At 45.0% G+C, this 14,005-nt stretch overlaps 1 protein-coding gene across 1 annotated transcript in view; it reads left to right on the top strand.

Moving 5' to 3' along the window:
- UNC5C (unc-5 netrin receptor C) overlaps nt 1–14,005 on the top strand; it is a 269,375-nt gene that overhangs the window by 201,675 nt on the left and 53,695 nt on the right. Inside the window, exon 4 of the mRNA XM_072861768.1 lies at nt 3,699–3,802. Coding sequence (XP_072717869.1) covers nt 3,699–3,802 — 104 coding nt within the window. The remainder of the gene's footprint in view (nt 1–3,698; nt 3,803–14,005) is intronic.

Genomic DNA, 14,005 nt, shown 5'->3' with positions numbered 1-14,005 from the left:
CAAAGGAAGCTGAAGAATTAGAAGAATTAGATTGGAGAATTAGAAGGACATCGTTGAAGAATTAGAAGACATTGAAGAATTAGAAGGACATCGTTGTTATCCACAGAAATCATACTGCAAGGACCATAGAAAAAAAGCAGTCATTTCAAAACCTGGTGCTGCCCCAGCAGGGTGTTTCATGATACTTAGAGCAGGTGATGAAATTGTTTGTTCAGGCCTACTGCTTCTTCATCACTTAAAAAAACACCTTGATAACTTGTTTGTCTGTTACAACCAGCAAACCTTATGCTTGGTTAGGTAAAACCTGCCCTGCACAGCCACCATCTGTAGCTATTTGTAGGTGGCATGGCTGCAGCAGGAGGTGGTGGGTAGTTCTGGTGGGATAAAGCTGGGAACACGTGGGAGGGAACCAACAGAATAGGTTATAAGAGCTCCCAATCTTGTAAATACACAATTATGTACTTTTTTTTTTCCCCCACAAATTAGTATCATTTACTCAATAGTATCTAATAGCTCCTTTGAGAACATTACTGTCTGTTATGTCGAGGCCCTTACTTAGTGTATTTTTAGTTTGTGGATCATTGACCCGCTCGAATCCAACGGCGCCGTTAAAGCGTCCGCACACAGCAAGGCTCCGCGGGCAGGGGGAGCTGGGGACCCACAGGGTTCGTCTCACCTGCCGCAGCCCCACTGCAACGGTTCCCAGGGGAAAGGGGCTGCTCATACCCAGCAATTCCAGCTGTTGATAATAAAGAGGTTAAAGCGGGATTTTTTTACTGTTATTACACATTTCTAGACTAATGCTGTTTACTTTTGTATGCACTAAAATTTGGGGGTTTTTTTTAAAGGCAAGTGCTTTATGAGAGAGGTGATTATTGTGCACGTGAGACTATGGAGAACTTCAGAGCTCTATTAATGTTTCAGGAAGGTAGGCAAGACAGTAAATCAACGTGTCAAGGAAAAAACTCAGATTATTATCTATCTCATCTGCCTCTACTGTCTCCATCTCTCCATATCTGAACACCTGAAAGCTATTATTAATGTACTATTTATTACTGTGCTTATATGCTTCTATTACCAGCACGGTAACTTTCTCATTTATCCTCAGCCATGATATTAGAGCATGATACATCTGTTATAATTGTCTGCACCGTGCACATATGTGTACCTGTTAGATGCACTAAGGTGTACCCAACGGGGGGGTAATTCTTTTCCTGTGGAAATAACTGTGGAACTAGCAATAATATGATCATATGGGTACTGCTAGCAATGTAACCTGGGTTATTTGCTAATCTAAAGCAAACTGCATAACTGGCTTTATGTGTGCCCAGGATATGTATCAAGCCCACAGGATGTGTTAGGAGCCTAGGCCAAAGGAAGGGTGTTGTGTCCTGAGAAACCCACCAGCTCCTGAAAGAGCTGCTCCTCTCTATGTTTAACATGCAGAAGTACAGCAAGCCAAAATTCAGCATTTTGTCCTTGGAACAACTCCCACTCCTAGGGCACTTGGAGGGTTTTGGTTTTACTCAAATTGAGCGGTACAACCCAAGTGTCCCCTGGTTAGCCTGCCAGAGAGGGTGGGATGAAGCTGGTGGGCTGGTGATGCTGGAGCTGGCAAGGCGATGGGAGCTATGTACAGGCATCAGAGACTGACCTAATCTGGCTGGCTGTCTTGCTGTGGTCGCTCTCACATGAACGAGCCTCGCTGGCCTGGAATAACTCCAGTGTGACAAGGATGCTGACAGGCACAGTCTGGTGAAGCTTGGCATGTCATCCTAAGAAATGATCACTTCCAGATGTTTGCTCCTCCTCTTTGCCATAAGTTATCCGGTGTTGTAGGTTAAAGCCCCCTTCATCAACAACTGAGGTTAAAATGGTGGATTTTGTAGTGAGGTAGCTGTGACATTGGCATGTGCTTCCTTTCGACAGAGGGTAACCCCCAAACAAGCAGACAGCTGGAGGCAGTAATTTCTTATATTGCCACAGTAAGATCTGCCAAAGCTTATCTTTCTGTGCCCGAAACTATGGCCATAAATCCCGTCCCATCAGAGGGGCTCTCGGCATCCCTGCCCTGTGTGCCGGAGGGAGCAGGAATGCCAGCGGTGGGGAGGGAGTGGGGTTTGGGGTCGCTTCTCTTGTGCCTGCGGTGCAGGGCAAGAGCAGAGATGCCTCAGTTTCACTAGAGAAATGCATGGGTTTAAGGATGTTAGACTTTTACCACCTTATCAGCTTAAGTTAAAATCAGCGTCTCCAGCTATGACAGAGCTTTTCCGTGGTACAATTAGATTGACATTTAATTCCAGGTAGTTGAACAACTACGTTTTCCTGATATTGGCTAAGAGACAGAGGTCTTCTGCTATCCGAAGGCGAGTTTCAGAGGAGCTGATATTGGTGGCAGACACCCCATCTCCTTTTCCATCTGTGCATTCACCTGCCCCAGGTTTTGCCTTTTGGTAGTACTGATGCACTTCCTTGTGGGGTCAGCTGTAAATCAGATCTTGGAGGTAATCTAGATGAAAAACAACTCTTTGGATGGTTTATTTGTAATCTGGTTCAATTCAGTGATTTCTTTTCCAGCACAGCCGCAGGTTATGGCTTCAAATTATGAAATACTTGGCTTTTAAATTGTTCCCATATGACTTGTTTCCAGTATGACACAAGTATTTGTGCAACCTCACCGTGAGCTGGCATAGGGAACTGGTCTGACTTCAGAACAAAAAGTAAAATAACAATAACTTTTTTGCAAGGTTTTTTTTTAAAGTCAGGCCAGCTCTCTGATGTGTCTTTGAACATGGCCCCATGTCCATTTGCAGCAGGAACCAGCAGCAGGGAGAAATTTCCCCAGTCGCTACTGGGGCTGAATTCTCAGTTCTCCAAAACCCTGTCCTCCCTGGCACAGCAGACAGGGTGCCAGTCCATGGCAGAAATACAGAGCCAGCGGTAAGGAGGGAACTTCTCAACTCCATTTTCCCACCAATGCAAAGATATTACAGAAGCGTTCAAAAAAGCCGGAGTGCCCAGCTGTCCAGTATGATGAACTGGTCTGACGTTTGGAGGTGCATTCGATGCCCTCTCTGCCTGCCACATTTCTGTGGTGCTGTGCAGGGATCCAAGCACGGTTCAGCTCCACCTTATGATTATTATTATTATTATTATTATCTATTTAGTGCTACAGGGATAATGATAAGGTGAAGACAAATTAGCTAAAGCTGTAAAGTTAATGCTTATAAACTAAAAATACATTAAGTTGCAGCACGAGTACTTTCGTCCATGAGTTTAAGGCAACTCAGCTTATGTGCTGTAGTTCTACAAGTTTATTTAATTTTCCATAACTTTCTTTAGTACTTCACTGGCATAGTTTACCAAATGTAAATTATCTGAAGAACGGACTTGTTTCGCTTTTTGTTCTGTGTCTGGACATGACCTTCCACAGTGAGGCCTTGGATCCTCTCTGGGTTCACATGCTTTACCACAATATAAATAATAAATCCACTATGAAACCTTTGACCGCTTAATGTTGGAATGAAGTGAAAACATGGCCCAGTCTTTTTTAAGTGCTTCTCTTTCCAGGGAGCAGAAATGCTATTTTCTCTGTTTAGAAAGATCTCTCGCATTTATGCAGTATGGCAATCAAATGTAATTTAAATGACTAGCTATTAATATTACTAATTCTTTTTCTTCTCCTTCTCCCTCCCCAGATCTCCGGAAGACTTTTGAGCAGGAGCCCTTGGGGAAAGAAGTGTCCCTGGAGCAAGAAGTCCTGCTCCAGTGCCGTCCCCCCGAAGGCATCCCAGTAGCTGAGGTGAGCAGCAACAGCAGTGTCCTGGCACTTGGACATCCTAACTAAGGCCTGATGGGTGGCTAATGGTGCAGTGAGTTAGGGCATGGCATGATGAATGGGTGGTAATGGAGAGCTGACTGACTGCTGCTCATAGACAAGATTGATTGGGAACTGATTAATGGCTTTGGATTATGGTGCCTTGCTGGGCAGAGCTGCAGGCGGTTTGGTTTCAGTTTTTTCTTCCCTTTCAAAAACCACAGTTATATCTGGCATCCAAGGGACACATAGCTGGTGGAGCATATTAATACCAGCCTACTATCTTTCCTTTTCCTTTTAAAGAAAAAAACATTTAACTTATTCTGAGAGGCCCCTTTCAAGCATAGTATAAAGATGTTTCAATTTTTAGTTTGACAGATTATATTTCCCTCACATGTTTGTGCACGTGCTCGTGTGTGCACCAGCCGGCCAGCTCGGCACAAGAGGATGTACCGTGGTCCAGTACGGGCTCCCAGGTGAAGCAGTGTGAGATGGGGGCATGTAGGGGATGTGTCTGCCTAATAATCCATCTTCAGGGGCTTATCTGGTTTTCCTACTGTCATTTAAGTAAACCTGGAATGGGTAGCCTGCCCTTCACCTGGCAGGAGCGAGACTACCCTTCAGCAAAATCTGTGCCCGCTGACAGCAGCGCGTGTCCCCATGAACAGGAGCTTGCCTAAGTGCAGTGCTGGCTCCAGCTTCAGACTCATTGCTCACGGGAGGGGTGTCTCTGAGTCACAGGGGGGCCTCTGAAATCCTAAATCCGCTGCGGCTGTTAAGAGAAAAATTGATTGTTAATGACAGTAATTCCCCTATCTGAATTCTCCTCGCTTTTCCTCTGCCATGCGCAGAAGAAACTGTTGCCAATTTGCATTAGGGTAAGTTAGACTGTCATGGCTAAGTAGCAAAGTGGTTGTCACTCAGCACTGATGACTGATTTCTCAGGAGATGAAGCTTAAAGTGTTACCTCCCCATCTAACCCAAGTTTAGATTTAAGCAGAATTGCAGAAATGTGTCCACAAACATCAGAAGGAGTAATTAGTATAGAAGATTTTTCACGTTTTCTTTTTCCATAGGCTGTTTTCTTTCCCTGTTAAGAACCCCCAAACTGTAAAGAGCATTTAGGTCTGCCGAGGCAGCTTGCTGACAACTGTAATATTAATCAGGTGGCTTTCCTCAGGAACTTAGCAGCAGTCTTTTATTTTCCTTTCTGATGCTTCTTTGCATCAAATCAACTTGCCGTTGTGCCATGACAGGAGTGTTTGCAACAGGATATGTTGTTCAGACGGTGCAGGGTAGTACTGGGGAACTTCATTACCTTTGCTAGAAGCAGAGATTGATCATGATGGGTAGTTTGTTTGAATGCAGTGTTACAAGCACCTCTGAAATTTCAGCAACCAGTCTGGTTATTCCCTCAGAAAGGTCTGTAATGCCCGGTCAGGCAGCTGGGACCAAAACAGCGTGATTTAACATGATGTGTGGAAGTGATCTCTGAAAAGATCCTCTGTGAGCCGCTCTCATAATAATTGCACTTTTTCCTACCTTCTAGTATCCGGGCTCATTCTGTCAATAGCCTAGATTCATGACTGTACATTAACTGGCTCTGAATCTTATTTGTACCGTGGTCGGGGCAGACACCAATTAACACTTGGCAGGCTCAGAAATCGTATACTCCCCATCTGACATTCAAAAGAACCGTTCTCAATGTTGGTTTTTTTCCTCTTCTGACTTTTGAAGTCAGGAGGAGATCAAACACCCAGATTGGACAGCCGCCTAATACAGCCTCTTTGTAGATTCTTTCCAACACTATTAAAAGAACAAAGACCTGAACACTAATGAATATGAATACCTCAATGTGACACTTTATTACAGCCACTTGCTGAAGCTGGTAAGATAAATTTAAAAAAATGGAAAGATGAAAGGTAACTTGGTGGGTTGAAGGATTACATGATTATTTTAATTTAGAGATGAATGAGTTCCTTGTTTAAGACTTCGTTTATTTGTTCAGAGAAGTTTCTGATATGATGGTACAGGTTACTAAGTAAGAAAGGACTTGGGGAAGGCAGGCAGCAGGCTGAGGCTATTTTCCATCTTGTTGAAAGACTGCTTTGATTCCAAGTAGAGTAGAGTAATGCATATGCTGCAGCTGTGAGCAGCATTTCCAAATGCTTTGGTGAGCACATACCTCAGACTCTTCCTACTCTGGGCACTGTGTTTTGTTTTGGTTTTTTTCCCACTTACTGGCTTCAGAAGTAGTCACCGGATTTAACAGCAAAACAGAGGAAGAAAAGTTTACGCTGTGAAACTGTACAAAATACACATTCAGTGTAATGTAATGCTGGAGTCCAGAGTCCCAGCACCTTCCCCTTGCTTTTTCTCTTTGATTTTATTCTCCCCGTTCATTTTGTTTTTTTCCTGGTATTTCAAAGTGGTGGGAACAACCACGCTCAGGGATACATTCTGTCCTCTTTTCGGTAGCTGGGGAATTTAGTCTTATAATTCCCAGCATATTTAATTGCAATTAACCGTGTCAAGCTCTTATGGATCAATGCTAGAGCAGTTCTTACTGTTACTGAAAAGCCGAACCACATAGCAGCGTATAGCTGCTCCAGAGGGCAAGAAGGACAAAGACAAAGATGGGCAGGCAAAGCTTTTAAGGCAGCACTTACCAGTCCCTCAGATCCACCAGGACATGATGAGCATTAGAGTAGGCTCAGATCACAGCCACTAGAAAAAAAAAAAGCCCAAGATCCAAATAGAAGAAAGTGTGTTAAAATACACCAGCCTCATGGCCTGAGGTCAAATCAAAGTACATCTTGCTGGTTCACTTGGGACAAAGTAAGGAACCAAGGATTTGCTTGGTCTCTGGGAAAACCAGATGAGCTCTGCGGCCATATACCCCTGCCCACCAGCCCTGCCCAGTGCCGGTGCCAGCTGCACTGTGGCATGCCTCCCCACTCCTCATTTATAGCTGATATCAGACTGAACCTACCTACAGGTTCTGAAACACCCGGGTAAATGTTTTGTCTTTTCCTATACATGGCCCAGGCAGGCAGCAGAAGGACCAGCGCAGGCGCTGTTACACTGAGGTTTCCACACATAGCTGAGGACTGAAGGGGCAAACTCACACATTCCTGCTGTGGGGGAAAAAAAAAAAGGGATGGACACAAGAACAAACAACACCCTGCCCCAGCTCCATGCTTCCCTGCCTTCTGCTTTTCCTCAGCAAGGAGAAATAGGATAAGGTGGTGAGATAAGCAGTCTGACCTGCCAGACTCGGTGGGAGCTGCCGGTGCTCAGCGGAAATCAGTTGCAGCTCCCCAGTGTCAACAGAAACATCCATTTCAATTCCACTCTCTTCTGTGTGTGCATTTTTTAAAACCTAACCTGAGAAGGCAGGAAGGATCCCATTCTGCGACTCTCCAACAGTAATGGCAGAGTTATTAGCAATTAACCCCTTAGCTCATTTAATTTGTTCTTTGAAAGATGCCAGCATCGTATTGCACATGATAAAATATAGTTAGAGACACGGAGTCACATCAAATTAGCTCATTGCGATAGGTTATAGATCAAAACATCAATGAGATGTAAGATTGGTTAATATGCCATAAGCTGCCAGACGAACTTTTGCATTGAAATGTATGATTTGCGGTGCCTTTAACAGGGGGATAATTGCTTCTTTAATTATAATTGAGGTGTTTCACAGAGTAGTTTAATTGCAGAACAGGGTGTAACATACAGTTTGGTGACCCAGTTGGGTTTAAAACTGGATGTGATATTTATCCACATTCATGGCTTTAATTAGGAGCTAGAGCAAGGGGAAAAGCATCCCTGAGTCAAGAGGCAGAAGAGGGTGTTTTGCCAAGTTAAGACTACTGTGACACAGACTTTATTCAGCTGCTTTTGCACGGGCAAAAGCTGGCGGAAGCTGGGGACTTCTCCAAATAGGCAGCATCAGGTGGCTGCTCCATCTAATTGATTATTAATACAACCGCTGTTTGCTTTGTTTCATGAGAGCCACTTCATGTTTTGCAGCAGCTATCCCTTAATTGGGAGTTCATGTGTATGCATTTCCATGCAGGTGTGTGTCGCCGAGGCAGTGTTTTATATTCCCATCAGGAAAGTGAGCTCTGTGAGAGGCGAGTAGAGGTGTTTGTGGCCACAAATACTAATTAGCTGGGAAGTGACACTGTACTTTGCAGTGCCTTGCAACATACAGCAGAACTGCCTTCGGGCGTCAATGGGAGGAAGAGCAGGGAGGGGCAGGCGGGTTTGTGTGCAGGAGGAGCACAGCCCAAAATGAATGAGGACTGCTCACTCATTTTGCCCTGGAGAGCCACTGGGTAAGGTCTGGCAAGGCAGGACTCTCCTTCTCCAAAAGTACAGCATAAAGCTCCCTGTAATTGTCAGTGTCTGGTCCCATACATTTCTGTTCCTTTTTACATACTTTTTACACCCCAGTCTACTGGTGGGTGGTCAGGGCACTCTCTTGAGAAGCGTGAGAGGTATGTTACGACCCCCTGCTTGAGGATAGGCTTGCATTTGGGTCTTGTGCTTTCCTGGGAAATACGCTGACTACTGGCTTATTAGGTAGCCTTATTGTCACATTTCCTACCAGTTCATTTCCACAGTGCAGAAACCTAATCGGAGATGTGCAGATCTTCTTGCAGAACCGAGTTTTCTGAGACCTGAATTTTCTATGGGATTTATCCCTATACTTTTCCTTTCCAGTGCAGTTCCATTGATGCCGATGTAAGCGAGGGCAGAGCGTGCTCTTAATTGAATCAAGTTGCTGTATGAGTGGATCTGACCACAGGCAAGGATGATCCGTGGGACTGGAGAACGGTCAAGTTTCTAGTTCCTCCATAAAATATTACAATGGGAGGTTTTCTACAAGAGCGTTGACATGAACCCTGTTAGCTTATCCTCTCTACAGCTTGCTTTTTGCGGCAAAGATGGCTCTGGGATGCTGGTTTAGCTTACACAAACTACCCCTCCTCTTCAGGCTGTACTCAGAAAGAGCAGCATTTTACCTTATGCATATTTTTGGAAGATACACAGTGTGGCACACAGCTTTTACCTGCATTTTTTGATGACGTAGATGAGTATTCCTCCCAGGTTTCCTCTTAGAGAAGATAGCTCCTCATCCTGTAGATACTATTCGGTACGCCTACAAGATTAGTCCATCAGGTCCTACTTTGACACTGACTGATTCTTGCTCCCTATAGCCAACAGGCCTCGTAGTGCCTGAAGTGTGAGAGTTACCTCCAGCAGGGCTTTGCAGAGCCCCCAGTTCTTACCAGCACCCTCAGTCACCTGGTGATAGCATTTACGTTGGTCAGCTCCTCTGGCAGTAACTTCTTCAGATGCAGTGCTCACCTTAGGCATGAAGAATTATGATGCTCCTGTGTTTTAATGGAGGTATTTCCAAAATGCAGTCTGCAGAGTGCACGTCAGCTGTCACTCAAGAGTCGTTTGATCAGGTTTTGCTGGGTTTTGCTCAGGAATTTCCGTTTGCTTCTAGAGCTGATGCTTTTCTTCCACTAAAAAGTGTAACATGGACAAAATCCTGTATGCCTTTCAAAACTGGTAGGAGGCATTGTCTGTACAACAACAGGCACTATACAACTTTCAGAGAGAATGCGAGAGGAGCCGTCCTCAGGAACTGCAGCCACCCCCCAACATCCTGTTCCCTTATGGAATTTAATGATCCTGAAAAGCATATAGCTCTGTGCTGTGAAGAATGAGATCCATCTATCCATACAGCCAAAGAACCGCAGACATCACATTGGTGACTCGTTTAAAGCTGTTTCCAAACAGACCCCTCCCAGTTGCTTCAGGGACTCTGGAGTCCACATGCCCATGTGGTGCCAAAAGTGCCAACCAACACATGTGAACCATGGGACCTCCAGGTCAAGCCCCTCTTTCAGGTGGAAAAGGAAGCCCAGCAACTCCTGGTGGCCACATGGCAGCCACCGTGGTTTTCGGTTAATAATGTCGTGATCTGGATTTGTATTTGAGGCTCTATGAAATAAAGTTCTCCATCTGCTGCTACCAGTCCACCTCAGCCTTTGAAGTTTCTTCTGTGAGGCTTCACTTCCCCACTGTGCATAAAGTGAAGCTGTAATAGGGCCAGAGACATCCAGCAGCTGTACGTACACCCTGTGTAGATTTTAGTACTCAAGCAGAAAGCTGGATATATGTGCAATTAAGGAAATGTTTCCACAGCAGGAACACAAATTCCCCTTATTGGCAGCAGAAGCACAGTAGCAACAACTGAACAAAATGTCATGGTGGTTTGCATTTGCTGTCTCATTCTCAATATGTGTTTTGCAGTCTCTCATAGCTGTAATTTCAGCCTCTTTGGAGACCACCTTTTTTTTTTCTTTTTTTTTAACCTTAAACGGGTACAAAATGTATTTCCAGCAAGTAGTACATGGAGGACAGCATCCTCTTCAGCAAGCAGTAGCTGGGATGAAAGTGTACATTTGAAACCAAATCCAAAACTCAAATAATATTCTTCAAAGAGGCACTCAAGTCTCAAGGTACCTGAAACAGCTGCTGGCTCAATAGCCCGTGTGAAAACTGCTAAAGTTCTCTCAGTCTCACTTGGGCATCTTGTGCTGTGTCCAAATCAGTAGTTAGCTTCAGAAATGTTTTATTCTTACTGGCATGTGTATGTGTGCCCTTACTATCAATATGGTATGGGATGCGTGTCTGTTGTTACAATTCAGGTGCAGCAGGGGAGCTGTGATTTCCCTGTGGCTGTTGGAGGCAATGCGAGCTCAGCAGGGACTGCGGCAAGGCGAGCAGTGCCGCCGTGACCAGTCGGCACAGCTGCGGACAACATCAGCCGCAACGCCGGCGCGGTTGGGGGACCAGATGGAAAGCGATCCTTCCACATCAGCCAGGCATGGGGAAGGCAGGGGTGCAATGGTCTGACCTCCCAGAATCCTAAATCACCTTTTATCGAGGCAAATCTCTCGCTGCTCCCAGCCGTTTGCATCTTGTTTCTTCTGGAGGGTTGCACTCACAGGCACCAGAGGGCTTTTCTTGTGTCTAGAGGGTAGAAGACTTGCTGTTTTCAGCAGGCGCTCTCCGCTCTGAAGGTGACTCTAGGGCAGGTTGGTGCAGTGGAGGCAATGAGAGACCAGGATCCAGGACTCATACCCTGCTGACTTTCCTCTTGAGATTGCAAGAGGTGTAACAAACGACTTGTACGATCAGGAGGGGAGGATCTAGATGAGCTCGTATCCCTTTTCCATTCTTGGGTTTCTTTTGGAGCAGATGTGCTTTTGCTCTACCAGATTCTAAAACAGTCACGCGTATGCAAGTGTGCCAAGAGATTTAAGCGTCTAGTAATGCTAGTAACTTGGCATGGCTAAATTTGTGTCAGCAATTAGTTTCCGTAATAGGTTTTCCTGCGTATGTAATCGCTTGTGTGATTTATGTTTGCTGTGTTCATTTAGTCTGCACAGAAGCCTGGCCAGGCTTTGCAAGTCTTAGTCTCTGCATGTGCTACCTTATTTCGGGCTGCTGCTGGAAACATCCTGCAGCAGCACAGGTCTGGCTGCAGCTCCAAGGTACAGCCGGGGCAGCAATTGCGGGTTTTCTGTTCTTGCTGATGGTCTTGCTTTTCATGTTTGGTGGCATGTGGCAGGTTCCCTCTGTTAATTAGAACAAATGTGCCAATTATGTTAATGTATCTCCCGGTACCAATCAGCGAATAATTAGAGACAACACATCTGTCTCTCACTGGGGAGCAGGATGACAGAAAAGACGCTACAAGGTATGTTGCTCTAAATTACAGCCGCCTTGGATCGTGCGCTTCCTCAGCCGGTCGTGGGGACGGCTCAGTCTCGTGGCAGGCTTGCCAGCGCGTTAGCAGCACTGGCTGTGTAGATCCAGCACAGCTGGCAGGAGCCGTGTGCCTCGCTGCTCTGCAAATTATATCCAGAGCACTAAGGAGCTCTGACCAAAAAGTAGCTGACTTTGGGTGTGCTCCACCTTCTCAGCATCTGCAGTCGCTGTGAGTCAGGATTTCATTCACTGCGCTCACACCTTTACAGAGGGGCCTTCTGTTGCTAGTGAGTTTGCAAACATATAACAAAAATACCCTCTCGAGTGGAAAACAACAACAAAAAAAAGAAATGGGGATTTTGTGCCTGCTTTGTTCCAGGGGGTTGGTATGTAAGAAAAAACAGTTGCATGTTGTAATTTTCCATAGCTGTCACCTCCACAAGGGAACACTTACCCCATCCTTCATGGCAGTATTGTTGCCAATTAAATGATTACTGTTATGATAAGGAAAAACTGATGCCCAGGCTTTTTCTATGTATATGCACAGCCATCTGTACATTTATTAATAACAGTTGGTGGGATGTGCCTGATTTCATTGAATAACTAGGTACCTGTTCAAGAATCGTTGTGACTATAGCTAGTAAATATACATCCTCAATATTTAGGCAAAAATAAGCATGTACTCTAGAAACGTCTTCTTCAGAGAGTTGAAGAATGGAGCCATGAGGGCGTGATTTGGTATGACCCTGAAGACAGGCATCTTGTGCTCTTTGAAATGCCCATGGGTGTCCTTCTGCCCCTCTGTCTGCTCAGCCGGAGCGGTGCAGGTCTCTGGCACATAAATGTCCGGTGCTTCATCCACCAGCATCTTGCAAGCATGGTGGTTTCCCCAGGGCACCAGTCACAGTTATTCAGGCAGCGGAATTAAATTCAGGATAAGTTTCTGCATTGACTGGATTAACAGCCTACTTCAGCGAGGGGGCTGCGCGTTGGGGAATGACATGGCATCAAAAGAGATCGTTGCTTTTAACTTCTGTAATAACAGTTTGCATACTTGTCATTCATAAATCACACTGTCTCATTCCACTTTGTTCTCTTCTCTTTTGTATTTGACACCTGATCTCTTCCTACTTACGTGACAGAACAACCCTTGCTCCCACCTATTCTGGTTACCTCAAAAAAATAAATCTGAGGTTTGGAGGTGCTGAGCACTGCAGTCACCTGCACCAGAAAAAATGAGGCCGTTCGTTAGTAACTGAAAATAAGTACCAACAGAAGTCTCATTTAAGTGTTGTAGCATGTTTAATTAGTTACCATTTGTACAAGGACTGAGGGAGAAAACATGACCACTGTAGAGGTGCGCTCTTTTTTGTGTTGCTCTACTGATGGCTAAAATGTGTATGAAAGGAGACGCCTGCCTCTTGTCAAATCATCCATCAGTTCCTCCTTTCAGATTTGACAACATTATAGTTTCCAACATGAACAGACTCATGACATCATAAAAACCTGGATGCCAGAAGAAGACTGAACTAGATATATTGAAGAGGTATCTTGTAAAAGAGATGGGGTTTAGACATGCACACACAGTACCGATGTACTGGCAAAACAGATTTTTCAGAAAAAAAGACAACCTGTTCTTCTGCAAACTTAACATTTTATTGTTAGCAAATTCTATGAGCCATTAGATGAAAAGAATCTTTTTCCTAAGAGATTTGGTGAAGAGCCAGAGGCAGTATACTGAATTATACAGAGTATCTTTTTTTCTGATATTGGCAACTCCTGTTTTCATATCATCTTCAGTGTTTTTGCAGGGATGACAGGGAATTTAATGTTCATAGCTTTAATTTTGTCTAATCAGCTGAGACCCAGACTGAATATGCATGTGTGTGTTTTTGTGGAGAGAGGAAGTGTTGCACAGTACGGTGGAAAGAGAACTGCATGCTTGAGCATGGAGCCTTGCATGGTGCCGAGGGCTGCCTGAGTATGTGAGTATGTGCTTGGATGGGCATACCAGAAACATTTTGGACTGAGCCTTAGACCATGTAGACTGGTAGTCCTGTCCTCACTGACGTCCTGATGTCCTCGATGTGCGGAGCACAGGAGAAGTACAGGTGGATCTGAGGGATCCGAAGGTGGTACGTACACAGCTGTGGCAGCGCATGTAGCATCTTTTAGAGTCCTGACACAAGTCTGTACTCCATCCCAGAAATAAATAATGGTATTAAAAACCAAGAAAGACATTTTGTTTGTGTGAGAAGCAAAGGTTAAGTGGCAGCCTACCACTGGTGGAGAGGTAAGCTCCTGGCTTGTTTTTCAGTCTGGGATGCATGCAGACTTGGCCGGTGGGTGAGGAAGGAGCTAAATATTGCCATTGACTGAACAGGAATC

The sequence above is a fragment of the Ciconia boyciana genome, chromosome 5 (assembly GCF_034638445.1).
Source record: "Ciconia boyciana chromosome 5, ASM3463844v1, whole genome shotgun sequence".
NCBI classification, from domain to species: Eukaryota; Metazoa; Chordata; class Aves; order Ciconiiformes; family Ciconiidae; genus Ciconia; species Ciconia boyciana.
This window is presented reverse-complemented; position numbering and strand designations above follow the sequence as displayed.